The sequence below is a fragment of the Puma concolor genome, chromosome D1 (genome assembly GCF_028749965.1).
Source record: "Puma concolor isolate L17-30 chromosome D1, mPumCon1.1.hap2, whole genome shotgun sequence".
NCBI lineage: Eukaryota > Metazoa > Chordata > Mammalia > Carnivora > Felidae > Puma > Puma concolor.
Window position 1 is genome coordinate 29,722,762 of NC_141676.1, and position 19,307 is coordinate 29,742,068.

Consider the following 19,307-nt stretch of genomic DNA (forward strand, 5'->3'; position numbering starts at 1 on the left):
AAACATCCAAATTACTCTGAATGAAAAACTGCTTTTTACTACAATGGATTTCCAGAATATTCTCCCCCCAAAGCTGGGCTTCCTAACTCTTAACTGGTAAGCAACTGGCTTCTTGCTGTGGCTTACACAATCATTTCTCCCCACCTTTTTTCCCCAATGAGAATTAGGTTTCCGAAAATTCACTCAGACAGTATTAAGCTCTAGCTTTGTTCTGTTAATTTTTTGCTATATAGGGTGGGGTCTGTATTCTTCTGCTTCTGTCTTTTTGCTCTGGGCCTTAATGTTAACAAGATTTACAAAAAAGGCTTTTCTTCTATGACATTTGGCTCAAGAAGGCCAAACACAAATTCTTCCCTTTTCTGTTTCTCAAGATTAAACCTCAAATGTGGTATTTTTTGTTTCCTTGTTTTTGTTTTTTGCCTGGTCCTGAATGATTTCACTTGCTCATTTTTAAACTTCCAAATGTAAGTACTTAGGGTATTTAAGTTCGGTGGTGTTGATGGTGACTATGTTTGGAAAGCATTAACAGGATGTTTTAGAACTGGCATTCATAATGGGCTCTAAACAAATGAATAGCCACCCCCCCTTCCCTTTTGTATGTGCATGCGTATGTCTGATTCTTTACAATTAAAAGACAGGGAATTGATTGCAGAGTGTTGCTTCCTTTTGAAGTGGTGGGTTTTTAAAAAAAAAATTTTTTTTTTCTGTCTAGTGTTAGTACTTGCAGACCCCAGAGGTAGAGAGAAAAAAGCAAATGGAAGAGAGGGAGAGAAAAGGGGTAACTGATGGCTACCAAGAAGAAATTCAGAAGGTCTTAGAACCTCAGCACCTGAGAACAGGGTGAAGCAAAGTATTTACCTCACGTTAAAGAAAGGCAAATCTAGTGTAAGGAATGAATATCATATAGGGTTATGAAGTTTTAGAAACATTTAAAAGATATGAGGACATTTCAAATACTGTGTTTGGCATGGTTACTGAAATATTTATATCTTTGAGACAAGTTGATAACTGAAAAAAAAATGTGTTAATGGAGTTCGTAATGTATCAAAACGGCCTATATACCTACTATGGCATTACTGAAGACCAGTATTTTTATGTAGTAAGTTATCAGCATATGGATAGTTGATAATGTTTTCAGAAGAAAGGAAAACACGTTCAGAGTGGGTTTTTACTAAGGGAAAACAAAAATATACATCCCTCTGTAGCTTATTTTTACAACGCCTGCCTAGTGAGTGAGAACAACAAAGCACTTGGATCTGAATTTTGGAAAGCCCAGCTACTATTATTGTTCAACATGCACTTTTACAGAGTTTGAAAAGTTTTTTTTATGTTTAAGACAAGGGTTCAAATATGCACATTCGATTTTTATGGTGTTTGTCTATTTGCATAGCATATACTAACTAGTAATTGGGTGTTCATTTTATAGACATGGTAGCCAGGGTAGTAAATCAATGACCTCTCAAGTATTTTGAACAAGCGATTTACATATCTGATGACCTCACGTTTCCTTGTCAGAGTCAAATGTTATATAACTGTTCCATTGTGTGTTTGTACAAAGTGAATCCCAAGATGGTAAGAAAAGGGTTAGAGTTATTACAATAATAACCCAACTAAAAATATCCACTTGAATTTATTCAGATTGTTCATAATGCTCTCAAGGGACATAGCGACGCTTTTGTGGAGTACCTACACATTATTTATTATCTATGGACTAAATTGATTTTTTGAAGTTGCTTTAAAATTTAAAAGCACTTTTGCTTAATATAAAAGCCCTTTAATTTTAACTGACAGATCAATTCTGAAACTTTATTTTGAAAAGAAAATGGGGAAGAATTTGTGTCTTTCGAATTAAAAGAAGTGAAAAAAATAAACCAGACATTCTAAAAAAAATAGAAGAAACCCGATTTTTAGTACTAATAAAATAGCGGGTGACAAAATAGTTGCCTTTTTGATTTTGATCACAAAAAATAAACTGGTAGTGACAGGATATGATGGAGAGATTTGACATCCTGGCAAATCACTGTCATTGATTCAATTATTCTAATTCTGAATAAAACCTGTATACAGTATGTGTTTATGCTACAGTGGGTTTTTTTTCTAAGTGACTGACATTCATCATATTGGTTAGACAGTTTTAAAAACCTAGTCTTTGTTTTCTACAGTGTTGTCAAGAGCAAATAAAGTATAATTTGTGGTGTATTACAAGCAAACTGCTTAAAAATGCTAGTTATAATTGCTTCAAAATTTATTCTAACATATCTGAAGATGTATTTTGGAAATTCGGTTTCTCCTAATGGATGTTGAACAGCTTTTTATAAATCGAGATTCTTTACTTGAATGCAAGTTACTTTTCAACCTTCACTTTTTGTCTATGTGTCAAAAGCTTTGAGAATATGGAACTATGATTCAAAAACCTACTGTTTTATATGGAAACTATTTCGATATGCTATATACTCCAAAATGCACATTTATGTGGTTATAAATGTACATTCCCAACCAATGCCCATAACTCACAAAGGGCTTACCTGATGCAATGGAAATCTGAGTTAGTTCTGCCTTGTCTCAGACCTGCGTTCTGTGAAAATCTCTCGCCAGGCTTCAATACATGCTTTCCCCTAGCATTAATGTCACCGTCAGTTTGAATTTCAATCCTGAATTATGTCTGTTGACGTAATTTCATAGTGCTGACTTCAATTGTTTAGGATTACTAAACAGAAGACCATCAACTTCTTCTTCCATGCTTTCTGTCACTCAAGTTCTTTATTTATTAACCACGATGGCAGACTGCTTATCTTTAATGGAATTTTAATCCTGAAATATTATTTTGCCTTCATCAGTTTAATAACAGGATGCATAAATGCAAAATCATTTTATAATAGTCTTCATATGTTAGCAAATGAGTTTTTCATTTTGAAAAAAAAAAAAACTTTAGCATTTTTGGGGGCAAGTGACTTTTTCAGAAATAAAGAGAAAATGTTTTTCATATGCAATTACAAAGCTCATACTGTTTTACAGGCTACCCGCCGTCATACGCACTTCACCATGAACTAAGTGCCTTAATACACGTACACTAATGACACTGTGAGGCACTTTGAGTTTTTGACATTTTATTTAAAAACAAGGTCATTTGTTTTCTGTAGATAGGGCATAAAACAAAATTTTCAAATGAAAGCATTTTTGCTCTACTCTTTCTGTAGAAAAGGTTGGTTAAGGAAAATGAAGAATGGTGGCCTCATTTTGCAATCCTAACTGTTTTCCAAAGATTGGAGGGTCAACTCATTAAGAAAAATATTTACATAAGCTATTAGCAGTCATAATGAGAGCGTCATATAATCCTGCGCGCAGCTACTAAGGAGGAGTCACTAGAAGTCCAGGTGCTTCTTGCCTCCGGCCATCACGCCACAGCCTGGGCCCAGCAGCTTGGAGGGCTCTGCCAGATCCTGTTTGCTCGAGCGGCTCACTGTGTCTGACAAGTCTGGAGGCAAATGCAGTCTCTATGGCAGAAGATTTCAGGAGAAGGAAAGAAGAAAAAAAAAATTAATTTTGCTTTAGCTAGCACACTTCAGAATACAATATTATGCTCTGTTGATCAGCATTTAGTCTTGCATATAAAATTCCTGCTAAAACAATTCTTCAGACTGAATGAAGCCCAAGAGAATTACATTTTATTCCCACTATAGGTTTTACAAATTGTTGCCGTTGCGGAAACTGGACCAGGGATCTTAGGGCAACATTTCTGGAGTCCAAACCTAAACATGTTAAGATGTCTCTTATTTAGGTCCAAATGAAAACATGTAAATGCATACATAAAAGGCATACTTGAAAAATAACACTGTTACAGTAATGGCAGGGTTGGTCTTTGGCTTTGTTTTGTTTTTGCCAGGATTCCAAAATGCTATTTTTTAATTGACTGTAGCTTCAGCTATTATGGATTCCTACAAATGCTTATTTCCCTTTGTCTGTTAAGTTGACCTGATGATTCTATTTCAAGGCTATACTTTCTTTAGGAACTTAAAATTTTTGTAGAAATATTGACACAGTGAAAAAAAAGATACCAATCAAAGGGTCAATATTTTTTATATACTCAGGTAAGTCAGCTATGATATCAATTTCAGGTCTTGGTAAGTTTGTTTCTATGCATGACATCGGTCATGTTTTGAAAAGTATAGTTTAGCTTTGAACAGCTCCCCATCTTAACTATTCTGCAGAGAGATGCGGATTCAAGCAGATGCAGTAACTGACCATAATTATACAAAAGTTACTGTAATTAAGGAGAAATACTGATATATATTAAAAGAACTTTTTTGGGGCACCTGGATGGCTCAGTCAGTTAAGCATCCGACTACGGCTCAGGTCATGATCTGGCAGCTGGTGAGTTCGAGCCCCGGGTCGGACTCTGTGTTGACAGCTCAGGGTCTGGAGCCTGCTTTGGATTCTGTGTCTCCCTCTCTTTCTGCTCCTCCCCTGCTCCTGCTCTGTCTGCCTGTCTCTTGAAAATAAGAGAACTTTTTTGGTTTTCAAAAGGATCTCTATCAAATTCTTTTAACTGTTAGTTCCCCAGCCTATTCAATTTTCATAAAAATCCAAGCTCAAGGGAACATATCTGTTGTGTGAGGCACACAGTGAGAGTAGGAGGCTAAAGGTAAGTGAGGTAGGATGGGTCCTTCAAGGTCTAACCAAAGCCTTGTGGTGAACTGACCTGGAGACAACCTATCTGAAACCCTTCATTTGGAAAACTCCCTTCAATATGAAAAAAAAAAAAAAAAAAAAAAAGTAAGATGAAAAAGGTAGAACCATTTTTTTTGGTCAAAATATTATGATCTGTAAGCATATGTTCTGGTTAGTTTCTTTCCTGATAAAAGGCCTGTTTATTGTCATGTAAACACAAGCTGTGTACAGAGGATCAAAATATTTCAAGACATTAAAAAAATTTACAAAATGCTCTTTGATTTCAGTTTGCCTGTACTTATTTTTTAATGCCAATATACCTAGAATGAAAGACACCATGATGGACATATGTTCAACAAAGATGGCAGAAATGTTGAGAAAAGCTGTACTCGCCATATGATGATATCCATATAGTAATATTCATTTGTATCCATAGCACCCAACCTGTCTTATATTAAATAACTAAATGTCTATTTCTTGAATGATTTTTAAAAGCTCAAATAAAGACATACTTGTTTCTTTGTTTTAAACAATTCTTTCATTTATTCACAGCCTGGTTTTTTTCCAGAAAGCATGAAAGGCCCAGGAATCTAAAAGACATGTATGACTCTAAAGTCTGAGGTTATGAATGTCTTTTCAGTGTTAACTCTGTCAGTGTTCGTGTGAAGAAACTGGAGGGAAAGAAACATCTAGTTAAAAAAAAAATATTTTTTTAATGTTTATTTTTGAGAGAGAGAGAGAGAGAGAGACAGATTGTGAGTGGGGGAGGGGCAGAGAGAGAAGGAGACACAGAATCCCAAGCAGGCTCCAGGCTCTGAGCTGTCAGCACAGAGCCTGACTCAAGGCTTGAACTCAGGAACCACGAGATAATGACCTGAGCTAAAGTCGGACGCCTAACCGACTGAGCCATCCAGGTGCCCCAAGAGATATCTAATTATATGTCTGAACTTCAATGTTTCAAGATCTATTGCCAAGGAGCAAAGGAAAAATGACTAGGATATATGCATGATCTGAAGGTTATCTGCAACTTAAAGAAAATTCACCGTAAAAAAAAAAAAAGTGTGTGTGTATACTTTTGGTCGGGACCTCATAAGGATGATGTCAGATGGTGATTAGGCTATTTTGGAAGTCAACTGGAGTCAACAAATAGTTAGAATCTACTTGAAGCAAGGTGAACAGAGCTCTTCTACATTACTCATTTCCTTACAATTCCAGGAACACAAGTAAGACAAGCAAGCTGGTAACCATCATAGTGAGAAGCCCAAGACACGTCTACAAGACAGGCAGAGACAAAGCAGAAACCAGGTGGGGGAAGGAGAGCAGAAAAAAGCTTCATGGAGATGGGCTAGGTGCTAAATAATGAATTGGATTCTGACATGTGGAAATGGTGATTTGCTTAACGGTAGAGCTAATACATCTTTAAGATGCATTTGGGTGAAGGGTCATACTGTTCTGATAATCTAAATGAGGAAACTAGTGTAGTGTGTTCAGAACAGCATAATACAATTTATTTCAGGAGCTTACCTATTTGCTAAAAATTTCTCTTCCTCTGCTTCTCTAGGCAATGAACGTGGGCCAGTTGGCTGAAAGCCCTTCATAGCAAGAGTAGCTAAATGTGACGTGTGACATGCTTGGAAATCTTTCAGGTTGAATGGCTTTGAAGAAAAGTCAACTATCATTCGTGTGTAACTTCTGAGTACAAAAAAAATTTGGTTGATATGATGAAATGCTTCTGACCAAATGCTACATTGTGAACGCGAGTTGCATACTTATGTCCTTTGAAAAAGCCCAACGATGGCTCTTGGAAATAGGTGAATGATCTTGCTGGCTCTGGTGATTGTTGCTTGAATGAGCTTCCTATGCACTCTAAATTCCCAACCAGTAGGTTTTGTTTTCTTCCTTTCTGAGCCTCCCCCTGTGCGCCATGTCAGTGCGATGTGAAGCAGGGAGGAAGAAGGACAGATCAGGTTCCGGCTTGCCAGGTGTGTGAGGGACTTTTCCTTGGAGGCTTCCAAAGCATTTACGCATTTGACATGTAAATGGTCAGATGCCGCTGTACCCCAGAACTGTCTTCTGAAAAAAAATACGCTGTAAAACACTCCTCATCGCATGTGGCCTCCTTTAGAATAAAGCTGCAAGGCCGTGGGGACGTATAAACTTTTAGACCTTGCTGTTTCCTCAGTAATGGTTTAAATAGAAACCAGATTGTTAAAAAAAAAAAAAAAAAAAAAGAACAAAAACAAAAAACCATACCATTTTCAACGTCGTAAGCCAAATCAAGGTATTTATCTTTCTCGTTTTATACCTGGAGTTCGGAGGCGAGGGCCAAAAACGTATCCTACATCTTGAGTGGAAGCTTTGCCCACCTGATTTTCTTTCCCCAGATTCTGGGAGGAAGGGATTGTGCTGCTAATGCAAGAGCTGCCTATCTGGCTGGGTGCCTACTTTCCCCCTTGATGCCTTGTCTACAATGATGATTTCTACGGAGGCAAAGGGATTTGAGAAAGATGTGACAGCTCCCAGTATCTCACAGAGGCCTAGGTGATCTGCAGTGATCCCACTGGATTAACGGGTCCCTCTTCTCTGGTGCTACAAGGTGGGAAACAGCAGGGCTGGCAAAATACTCTGGCAGATTAGGGGAGCTCCTGCCAAAAGGCACCCTTAGGCCCGGAGGAAGCCCTGGGTCAGAATGAAGCAGGAGCAGCAGGAGCACTTTGCTCTGCAGCTCAGGGGGGGGGTGGGGTGGGGGGGGGGACCAAACCAGAGCCAGACTTCGAGAATCTTCCCCCACTGCCTACGTCTGTGTCTCTTTGTTGGGCTTAGCCACTGTCCGTATGTTGTTCCTTCTTGAGTCGGCAGCTACACTGGGTCCTTGTAGATGTGCAGGATTGGGTTTCCTGGCTCTGGAGTTTCCCTTCTTAATTCCTTTTCTCTCAGCCTGCCAGACCTGCGCTCAGCACTCACCGTTCTCAGACAGAAGGGGCAAGATAATGAACCTAGATTACACCTGGACTTGAGACAAATCGCAGGTAAATACCCATTAAAATAAGTTTAATCAATTTATATTTTTCCTATTTTGCCAAGACCAAACCACCAGGCACTGTTTGTTTTCTCTTTGAGGTCGTACATTTTAACCCTTCACAGATGAATACAGATTTGTTTTAATCCTTTTTATATTTCTGACATTTCCTGAAGGGTCACACTTTGTATTACTTAGAGTCACAGAAATCAGTGTGACTATTTCAACAATACTTTCTAGGAGACTTTTCTTTTGTTCTTTAAAGGACAGCCAATTTATTTTATTTTTATTATTTTTTTAATGTTTATTTCTGAGAGAGAGAGACACACAGAGTGTGAGTGGGGGAGGGGCAGAGAGAGAAGGAGACACAGAATCTGAAGCAGGCTCCAGGCTCTGAGCTGTCAGGGCAGAGCCTGATGCAGGGCTCGAACCCACAAACTGTGAGATCATGACCTGAGCTGAAGTCGGACGCTTAGCCAACTGAGCCACCCAGGCGCCCCTAAGATTTTATTTTATTTTACTTTATTTTACTTTATTTTATTTTATGTATTATTTTTTTAATGTTTATTTATTTTTGACAGAGAGAGACAGAGCATGAGCGGTGGAGGGGCAGAGAGAGAGGGAGACATAGACTCTGAAGCAGGCTCCAGGCTCTGAGCTGTCAGCACAGAGACCGACGAGGGGCTCGGACTCACAGACCGCGAGATCACGACCTGAGCCGAAGTCAGACGCTCAACCGACTGAGCCACCCAGGCGCCCCTAAGATTTTATTTTTAAGTAATCTCTACACTCAGTGTGGGGCTCAACTTTACAGCCCTGAGATCCTGCTCTGCCGACTAAGCCAGCCAGGTGCTCTCATAGCCGATTTAAATGAAACCTGGTAAACACCTTAGAACACAGAGGCTCTACCCTGGTCACTTAACAGAGGCAGCCAGTGAAAGTGTGGTATGTCCCTCTGTCACTCACTCTCAGTGTGACCTTGGACGAGTCAGTTCACCCCTGTCTCAGTGTCCTCCTTTATCACAGGGGGATAATTCTCCCCTCATGAGACTGTCGTCAGGATCAAATGAGATGTACAAGTGTTCTCTGAAATATCAGGTACACTAATATATTCACATTTCTTGCTCCAAAAAAGATGTTGAGATGGCTCATAAAAGTACATATGGCTCAACACGATAAAAACAAGTGTGTTTATTAAGGCAAGGAAACAACTCTACATATGTAATGAACTACACATGATCGTAAGTGACAACAACAGAATATGAGACTTAGCCAGCATGTCTCGGTCACTGTGCTGGCGTCAGAGCAACGAGAAGACATTGCCCTCTACTGTGGCCCTTAAAGAAATCAAAAAGGGAACTGAGATCGTAGTCCTGGCTTCTGGAAAGATTTTAAAAGTCTAAACACTTTCCTTCATACTTAGTAAGGCAGTAGTGAAAATGGGGCATGTCACATGCCCAGCTTCTGGGCCAGTGAAAGCAGGCACAGCTGTACTGCAGAAACAATTTGGGGTCCATCTTATTTTAAAAATCTATCTTTTGCACATGTCCTCATTGCTGTCAAAATAACTAACAAAGGACATGTCAGAAGATAAAGCTTCTCTACTTGAGTTTTAAAAGCATTTCTCCCTCTTTACATGATGAGGAGAAAAAACAAATTAAACAGACACCCTATCCTATTCCATTCCAGAATCTTGCAAGAGCCGAGTGATGCCCTCACCTGGAGGATGATTTGCTGATTCCTGAAGCCAAGTTCTGTGTTACGAGGCACCGCTCTGAATGGTAGGGGATGGACTAGACTACAGGTCGAGTAGCTGGAGTATAGAGACACTCCCACTCCCTCCAATAAATGGCTTAAAAAAGGTAGAAGTTTATTTTTCTCCCATTTTATAGCACAGAAGTAGGCAATTCTGAGCTGTGAGGACTGGTCTGCCAGCCTCAACAGGCGCTTCTTCCACTTCTGGCTCCAAGGCTGATGTGTTTGCTTTCTCTCAGCTGGTGGGAAGAAGGGGCCAAGAAGGCGCAAGACCTGGAAGTTAACACATCACTTCCACTCATGTTCAGAACTTAGACATGGCTACACCTGGCTGGTGACAAGGGAGGCTGGGAGATGTTGCAAAATGTGTAAAAGTGTGTAACAAACCTATTCCTTGAAAAAAAATTTTTTTTTTAAATGTTTATTATTAAGAGACAGAGACAGAGCATGAGCATAGGAGGGGCAGAGAGAGGGGGAGACACAGTATCTGAAGCAGGCTTCAGGCTCCGAGCTGTCAGCACAGAGCCCGATGTGGGGCTCAAACCCACGAATCGCAAGATCATGACCTGAGTCGAAGTCGGATGCTTAACCCACTGAGCCACCCAGGCGCCCCTAACAACCCTATTCCTATGGAAGATGAAGCAAATGGATATTGGGAGACAACTATAGGTTGTTACATTGTTACATCGTTACACTTATCCATTAATATTCCATCATTACAATGTAATGTTACATTGCAGTTACTCTGTACCTGGTTAAAATCTTGCCATGTGGAAGATATGTCTGCTTAGTTTTTGGTGGGTTTTGTGTTATTCTCATATACGAATAGGCCAGGGGAAAACAATGCCAGAACTGATTTTTGCTCTTTTTGGATTGGTACGTGTACATTTGGTAGTGGCTGCATATTTCTGGAAAAAAGTCTGCCAAATATGGGTTAGGTTTTAACTTTTAGTTTTTGTTTAAAATGCAATTCATTCAAAGGGTTTAAGATTAAAATTGTTTTATTGAATGTCATAATTATACTATATCCTTTGAATTGAAAACAATTCATTCGGTTCTTCCTGATTGATCTGAAAATTAGACAAAATTTCAGAGCTGGCATATTGCATACTGGCTGCCCATTGAAAAATGCTCAGGTGTGCAATTATTTTGACCGTCAATTATATCTGACAGTATTGTCTTGCCTCCAAACTCACCTCTCTGAAAGCAGATTGTGAAGAACTCACTTGTCTAAACAAAAGTGTGATTTGTGAAAAGGCATGTGTCTGTGGCAGAGATTGCTAGCTTACTCCCAATCTTATTCTCTTCCTTTGCAGCCAGTAAAAGCATCTCTGGGGGGGTGTGTGGGTGGCTCAGTGGGTTAAGGGTCTGACTCTTGGTTTAGGCTCAGGTCACTCATGATCTTATAGTTCATGAGATGGAGCCCCATGAACTAGACCCAGGTGGGGCTCTGCACTGACAGTGCAGAGCCTGCTTGGGATTCTCCCTCCCTCTCTCTCTGCCCGTCCCAGTGTGCATGCGCACGTACTCTTTCTCTCTCCCAAAATAAGTTGTCACATTTCTCAACTTCCCTTGCCGGTAGATGAGGCTGAGTGACTAAGTTCTGGCCACTTATGGTTAAGTTTGGGTTCAGATCTGTGAAAGAGGGGAGGTGCCATTGACTTCCCTTTCCCTCACCTCGGCGAGAGGGCCACTGTCCTGGGCCCTGATCCACCCTTCCTCATGGGGTAAGGGATCTCAGGGCAAAGAGGATGTGCCCCTTCTTTATAGGACATACTCTGGGTATTCAGAATTCAGAACTCCTTGTCCAACAGGCTACAAAGTCGGCACGGTCTCTTTCCCAGGTTCGTGCCCCAAGGGTGGATCATGTTGTCTGTGTGCACACCCTGGGACCACTGTTTGTGTGGCGTGTGGATGGAGTTTGTGTACAGGATGGGTGTCCCCAAGCATTTGCATGTGGCCCTGTGTGTGGGAAGGAGACAGGAAGAGAAAGGAGGTAGGCGGCAGGCCAATTCTCCCCCTGTCTCCAAGTTCTAGAGTAGAACCCATATCATAAACTTAAACTTGGTTTTCCAGGAAGTTGTATTTGTGAAGGAAGGAAGACAATGAATATTTCATGGTTTCTCAGCTTGATAACTTGATATAATAATTATGTGGTCCTACATTCACATTATTGCTCTAGGCTCCACAAATATTAGGGGAAAGCCTACCCACCATCTTCCCACTTGCTGAAATGTGGACTTGAGGGTGGGTGCTGAAGCAACAATTCTGGACCATCAACTGGAAGCTATGGGTAGAGGAGGGTAGAGCAAAATGAGAAAATTGGTCTAGGGTTTCCTGACACCATGTGGGCACCCAAAGACCCTGGGTCACTGCCCTGGGCTTTAAAGTGAGACATAAGTGAACCTCTGTATTATTTAAGCCATAGTAGTTTTGGATCTCTGTAACAACAGACTAACTTGTGTCCTGTTTATGCAGAATTTGGTACCTGAAAAATGATGCGCTTGAGTTCTGGATTTAAGTGGCTTAGTGGTTAGAAAGTGGGTGGTGAGGTCAGATTGCAAACTGGGAGGCTGGTGACCCTTGTTATGACTGTGATAACTTGGAAGGCAAAAATTTTACCTCCTGATCAGTGGCTCCAAGGTGAAATGGTGGAGAAATTCAGAAAACTGTTGTGCTAGTGGCTCCTTGCCACATTCAGCAACGTTACTTACAAATAGGAAAGGAACTTAGGCTAGAGATAGAGATTTTGGAAGAAGCATCAGAAAGGAACACGCCTCTGTGTGAGGCACTCTGCCTGTACCCCAGAGGCCAAAATGATGAAAGCCTTGGTAATTTGGGGCTCCGAGGATTGAAAAAACAAAAACAAAAACAAAAAACTTTTCTGCCCTACATGCTGAAGCAGGCAACCTTCACAGGAGATGTTGGGTGTTCCTGAGCTTTGGTGAAATACCCTCATTAAGAGACTGGCTACAAAATGGGATCCAGTTCAGAGATGAAAATGAGATGAAGGGTATGGCCTTCCCTCTCGAGGCTGATTATTTTAGATGGCGTCAAGCTAGTTACTCATAAGGAGAAAGAGAGGGACGTAGGTAGAACAGAAAAGTCGGAAAATAAGACTCAATGGGGTGCCTAGGTGGCTCAGTCGGTTAAGCATCTGACTTCGGCTCAGATCGTTATCTCGTGGTTTGTGAGTTCGAGCCTCAAGTCAGGCTCTGTGTTGACAGCTCAGAGCCTGGAGCCTGCTTGAGATTCTGTGTCTCCCTCTCTCTCTCTCTGCCCCTTCCCTGCTCATACTGTGTGTAAGTGTGTGTGTGTGTGTGTGTGTGTGTGTGTGTCTGAAAAATAAACTTTAAAAGACTCAAGCCTTAGAATGCAACAGTTGTGGTGGACAAGTATCCATTCCAACCTCTTGGTGGAGGCTGCAAAGGTGTGAATTATGCTTCTCCAATTAGAAGCATTGTACTAGATTCAGAAGGTGGAGGAGAAGCAGAAGGAATCTTCCTGCTGCTCTACTGCAATTTGCCAGTACTACTGCAGGGACTTTTTTTTTTTTTTTTTTTTTTTTTTTTTGCATCAGTATTCTAGTGACTAGTCAACAACTCCATGGGAATTGAGAGGCAGGTGCAGAAGTAGAAGCCAGACCAGTGTTTCAGTGCCCAGTTACTTGCTTCGTGGGGTTCCAGGGATCCTTGTTGCTGTGGTAGTAAGAACCTACCAGCCACAAGATTACCGCCTCGGAGGTGTGCGCTTTCAGTTACCAGCACCCAGTTGGGGTGTCCTCCCAATTCCTCACCTTTCTGACTGAGGAAGCAGCCGCTTCCCTGAAGGCCAGTTTTCTGGCGATGTCCTTCAGCCCTCCCAATTATTTTGCTAGCCCCCCAATTTTCTGGTATAAACTTTTCCTCTGCATAAAATAATTTGATGGGATCTGTTTCCTGTCTCCTGAACCTAGAACTTTGTCTTGACAACTCTTTGGCTGTGATTACTTGCGTGAGGGACTGAAGGGAAGCCAACAGACTGGGAACCTTCTAAAGTCTTGAGGGGATTGTAGTGCCAAAGAAACCACAAACCTGGTCAAAAGTCTATGATTATTCAACCCCTAGAATAATCTTAGGTCCCCAAACCTGATCTATCAATAAGTGGGCTGTGAGAACTGTGCAGCCCCCCAAAATTATCCTCTCTGATGGTGACTTCATGTAGCCATGAATGTTAATGGACAAGGAATAACTTCCTTAAAGGATACAGAGGATAACAGACAAGGGAGTTCCTTCCAGAGAGCCGAACTGGGGATTATAAATTGGGCTGAAGTCCCCTACTGCCAGGGCAGAGAATTCCTGCAGTTCCCAGCCAGTAGGATTCTCCACTCACCCCCAGAGAGGCAGTAAGTGTGTGGGAAGAAGGCTGTGCATGGATATTTGGGTTCCAGTGGGTTGTGGACTATGACAAAGTCTGATAATTATCCTTCAACATCTACTCTTCCTTTTCCCTTTGGTAGAAGAACTCTTGAATGGGCAGCCATCCGGAATAAAAATTTCATTTCCATGCTTCCCTTTCAGCTAGTTGTGGATCATGTGACCAAGTTTGAAAAGAGCAGAAGTAATGTCGCCATGTCAGGACACTGGAATGGAATTTGAACTCAGGTAGTCTGGCTTCCAACTCCATATTCTTATTCATTACTCTAAGTGCCAGAACTCCTTTAAGTACTAGCAATAAAACAGTGAACAGAACGGGCAAGATCCCTGCTTTCAAAGAACTTACAACTTCAGAAAGGGACAGTACATAGACCTTTACATGACTCAAGGAGAGACAGGTAACATATAGGAAAGCAAACAAATGAACAAGATAATTCAGATAGTGACAGGTGCTTTTAAGGAAATAAAACATAGTGATATGATATTGGCTGGGGGGGGGGTACCACTTTTATTTGGTGATAGGGCTTTTTGGAGAGTACATTTGAGCTAAGATTTTCAATTTGAGAAGGGACCTATGAAGACCTGGAAAAAGAAGTGTCTAGGCCAAGGTAATCAAATGCAAAAGCCTTAAGGCAGGAATAAAGTTGGCATGTTTGCAAGATAGGAAAAAAGTCAGCTTTTCTGGAGCAATCAACAAACAGGGGAGTGGCTATGAGACATTTGGCTTGGTAGGTAGGTATCTGTGGAGGGTTTGTAAGTGACTTGGACTTAATTCTTAGAGCATAGGGTAGCTCTGAATACCAGGGCTATTTCACCCATATTCTTATAAAACCATGCATAGACATTTTCAGTAAAGAATTGCAAACAGATATATTCTATTAAAGATAGAATTTTCTCGGGGCGCCTGGGTGGCTCAGTCGGTTGGGCGGCCGACTTCGGCTCAGGTCATGATCTCACGGTCTGTGGGTTTGAGCCCTGCATCGGGCTCTGTGCTGATGGCTCAGAGCCTGGAGCCTGCTTCCGATTCTGTGTCTCCCTCTCTCTCTGCCCCTTCCCTGCTCATGCTCTGTCTCTCTCTGTCTCAAAAATAAATAAAAATATTAAGAAAAAAATTAAAAAAGATAGAATTTTCCCAAAGGCGGTATATACTGGCTCTTCTGGATCCTGTATTCTTCTGATTCAGAAGAAATATTCTATCTCCTAAGTGGTCCACAGTATCCCCTACTCCCATTCTCCTCCTGTGGGAAGTGGTGGTTGTCAATGTCGTGCCAAGTCAACAGGAAGATTCTAGTGGGAGTGGTTGGGCCCTGTATGAAATGTTCATGGAGGAGAAACTCTGGCAGTACTGTTTGTGGAGATGGTGTGCTGAGTTTAATCCACTTAAAATGTGAGCCAGAATCTTTTGGACTGTGGTGTAATAAGAATACCACCAAGTGTCAGTCCCAATGTTCCTGAACTTGCGGACATTTAAGATGTGGGGGAGTTATGTTATTTTCCTCTCTTATTTCATATATGGACAGAGAACAGACTGGATTACTCCCAAAGAACTTTGCTTAAAAGGGTTTTACCTTCCAGACAAACTAAAGGCAGTATCTTTCCCTTTTCTTTTTGCTTTCTTTTTTGCTCCTTGGCATATTTTATTCTCATTCATGTTCTAACATGTGTAGGATTGGAAAAAAAAAAAAAAAAAACAAAACAACCATCTAGGTAACAGATAGAATAAGGTGGCTTAAACTGTTACCTAAACTTGTACAGTAGAAATACTTGACACATGCCTCCCTCCAGCCCTCATTAGCTTCCTCTTTGGGATAAAGGGATGGGACGGAGAAGTCACACATGCCACTACTGTTCCTGCGATCCCCTGCTTGTGAACCATCACCTCAATGAGACTCTCTGTATCTCCCCACCTGACTTCCTTCCATTCATCTTCCCTTAATTGTGTACAGGGCTTCTCACTCCGGCAGTGTTTTTACTGGTCTCCAACTGCTGCTTACCCCAAGGCTTGTGTGGCTATGGAACACACAATGCAGGCAGGAGCATATAAGCTCCAGAGTGCGTAGAATTTGAATGAAGCTTCAGCAGGGCCAAGCTGAGAGATGCTTGAGACCTAGGGCTCAGACCTACTGCTGCTATGGCAGTAAATGGAAGAAGACCAGGATCTTCCTGTGCACAGACTGTCATTTTGATAGGCTCTTCAAGCCTGCTTTGTCCAGGAAGCCCCTGTTCTACCCCCTACAAGTGAGGAAACACTTTAGAAGCAGTATTTTAGGTACTACCCCTCAGGTGGCTTAACAGTAGTAAGATATTTTAGGAACATACCATGTTTTAGAACCAGATGCTGAGCTTGAGGAAAAAAACAAACACGTTTCTTTTAAAAATAAATTCAGACTAATTCTATGAGAATTCCTTTTTATCCCTTTTTTCTTGTAAAGCATATGGAAACTGTTCTGGAGGTGGCAAAACGTAACATTCCCTTTCTTTTTGTCTACTAGAATTCAAACTAATGTTTGCTCCTTACTATAATCTGAAACCTCTGACTCAGTAAACTGTTAGCAGCTAAATGTGTGTGTAAACTCAAGGTCGATCCCTAAATCCCAGAGATTTTTAGAACTACAGCAGATCCACTATTCAGTGTGGGGACTGGCAGAGGGCTGTCTGATCGTTTATGGAATAGATGAATTCTAAGATGTGAACAAGCTGAAATCAGGGACTTCTGAAATTGGATAATTGCTTAAGGTATCAGAGTAATGCCAATCCACTAAATAACTTTCAAAGTTGGCAGCTTTTGATGAACACTCCTTTTGGAAATGTGGCAACCATATATTTTTTTATATGTAAGTACAGCATATGTAAAAAATATATTGATTTCCTTTTGGCTGTCCATGAATGAGTACTGAGAGCATAATGGCCAATGTGTTTGCTTGCATAATGCCCTGCAGTGTATGCAGAACATTGCTCTACCAAGTCCTGAGATGGGGTATGAAGTGCTCGGTGTAAATGGCCACGTAAAACATCCTGACGGCATTAAATCTCCTGACTGCTCTTCAGTTACTTTAAGACCCCCACATTGCAGGGTCTGCTAGTTCCTGGGTATGAAGAAAGAATTTTTAATGGGGCCAAATGTAGGTGTTTACAAGGGGGAATTGTTGTTTTTTATTAGGAGCTGCCTTATGTTCAATAGTTGTATTTACTTTGTCAAGCTAGCCAGAATTAGAAATCCCCATTGCTAGGCAGCCTAGAGCGTCTGCGAAGTATTTCTGGGCATTCAGAACTGAAGCATGTGCTGCCCAAAGGCAGGTTTCATTACAGTGTGTTATTTAGTCCCCGGTTCGTCCCTCCCTACCCCCACACCCCCAGATAGCAGCGCTTCTATAGCAGGAAATCTTGGTTACTTTATGCTGAAACATATTTACATGACTGAAACACGACAATTAACACATTTGTAAAGCTTGAGGGATAGGCACACTTTAATGGTTTTTTGAAGTAGGCTGATTTCCTGGAGCTTTTAATCTTATTTTATTTTGTTCTGCATGCATGAACAAGTTCCTCCCTGCTATAGGTGTTTGACAAAGTCTACCTGGTATGAATGTGAATGAAGAGAAAATCATACAAAACTGAACTTTACATTTTATCTTTGTCAAACCGTCCCTAACTTCTTTCAGCAGTTCAGTGTATACTGAGGGCTCTGCTCTTACTTTTGACATGTTGTGTTAGCTTTTATACAAAGGCAGTTGGGAAGTATGCTTTGGGTTTGGCAAAATGAAACGTGTATTTCTCTGTACCAACTGTATAAAACCTTTTCACATTGAAGGAGAAGTATCTGTTACAGTAGTGATTTTCTTCACTTTTCGTGGTCAGATAAAGGCACACACTCTCAGAGGTAGTGCACATTTTACTTGCTCCGAACTTAAATGAACACTCAGGTCGTATTAAGTACTATTACTTGATAAGTGCTATTATGTGTGTTTTTGTGTGTTTGTGTGTATGCCTGTTTATACATATACATAAAAATATGTATACACATATACATAAAAATATGACAATGTTATCATGAATATTTTAATAGCTTTTAAGTCTATAGATCAATTACTGAAATCTTGGTAAAATTCAGGAAAAAAAAAAAACCAAAACCCTTTCATATCACCGCCCTGTAAAACAAAATGAAAACTTCCACTTTCCCTTTGATTTCTGAAAGCATGCTAACCCTGGAAACCACCCACCCCAACTCTTACTTAAAAGTTTATGGCAAATTTACAAATTACACTGGTTTCAAATAGTCACCCAGTACCTCTATTTCCACCCTCCATAGACCTCCCTCCTCACCAATTTCAAAGGGAGCTCGGTGAACAGACTGGGCAAAGCAAGAGCCCTCTCTCTACATGCCTGAGGGCAGTGATGGGGCAGCACCAGACCGAGCGCTCTAGCTGAGGGATACAGATCAGGGATGAGGACATAACTCCAAAGAGTAACTCTCTGCTGAAGTGACTTCACAGATAAGTAAGCAGAGAATCAATTTAGTCTTAGACCCTCTATGAATAAGGGGAAATAAAGTTAAAGGAAATGAAGCAAATAAAGCAAGAAAAAATACTGATGACCAGAAAAGAGCAATATTTTTGTGAGTATATAGATAAATGATTATGCCTACTTTTAGGGATTTCTTTTCTTTGTTTATTTGGCTTAATTAAAATGTATGTTTCTATGGAAATGTTAACAAGAGCTAAGTTTAATTTTCACATGAATAATTTAAAAGTAATTTCTCATAGAGATTATTTTCTATTCTTTAAAAACTCATTTGCTTTTATATGTGGAGTATTTTCCCCCTACCACTTAACTTTCCCATTGAGCCAAATCTTTTTATAAGGAAGTCTGAAAAATCTTCAAAATGCAGAAGCAACAACCTGCTACACCGAATTGGCTAAGGTTTTTATTGTAGAAGGAAGAGTCATTCTGGTTCAAGGAGAAACTCTTTAGTTTGCTGTCATTTCAGCCAGGGTGTGCAGGTATGCTACGGGAATGTTCCTTTGATTTTGCAAAATTACACTCCAAAATGAAATAAAGAAGGGAAGTGATGTTGTAATTGTTATGTAAGCTTTAAAATCTAAGTTAAATGAAATATACATATTTGTGCATTTCTATTTGATTCCCTCAACATTGGAAATACACAAACATTTCTTAAGGCATTAAAAGCACAGGAAAGCATGATTTGTGGAAAAAGACCATCAAATGGTTTCTGAAGTTCAATACTGACAAGTTTCACAATTTAGGGTATGATGATGAAAAAATGAAGTTTTTCCTTTAAAAATATATCAAGTAGTGGTATTTTTCCTCCTGTCTTTCATTCTATCTTATGTCCTAAAGAGATAGCAGTTGCTCTAAAATCAGTTTCAGCAAATACCTAAAATAATTACCCAATTAAATATTTATAAATTACAGAATATATTACAAGCATT

General features: G+C 40.4%; 1 protein-coding gene across 3 annotated transcripts in view; it reads right to left on the reverse strand.

The window, feature by feature from the left end:
• Nucleotides 1-3,090: 3,090 nt before the first annotated feature.
• ELP4 (elongator acetyltransferase complex subunit 4) overlaps nucleotides 3,091-19,307 on the reverse strand; it is a 248,367-nt gene continuing 232,150 nt past the window's right edge. The window contains exons 10-11 of one of the 3 annotated variants that reach the window (XR_015240934.1): nucleotides 6,193-6,738; nucleotides 3,363-3,494 (exon numbers count right to left, since the gene is read on the reverse strand). Coding sequence is in view for 1 of the 3 variants with exons in the window: in XM_025928599.2 (XP_025784384.2) it covers nucleotides 3,363-3,494 (132 nt within the window). In the remaining 2 variants the exon portion in view is untranslated. Of the gene's footprint in view, nucleotides 3,495-6,192; nucleotides 6,742-19,307 lie in introns of all 3 variants that reach the window. The other 2 variants (XR_015240933.1, XM_025928599.2) reach the window with 2 other exon arrangements.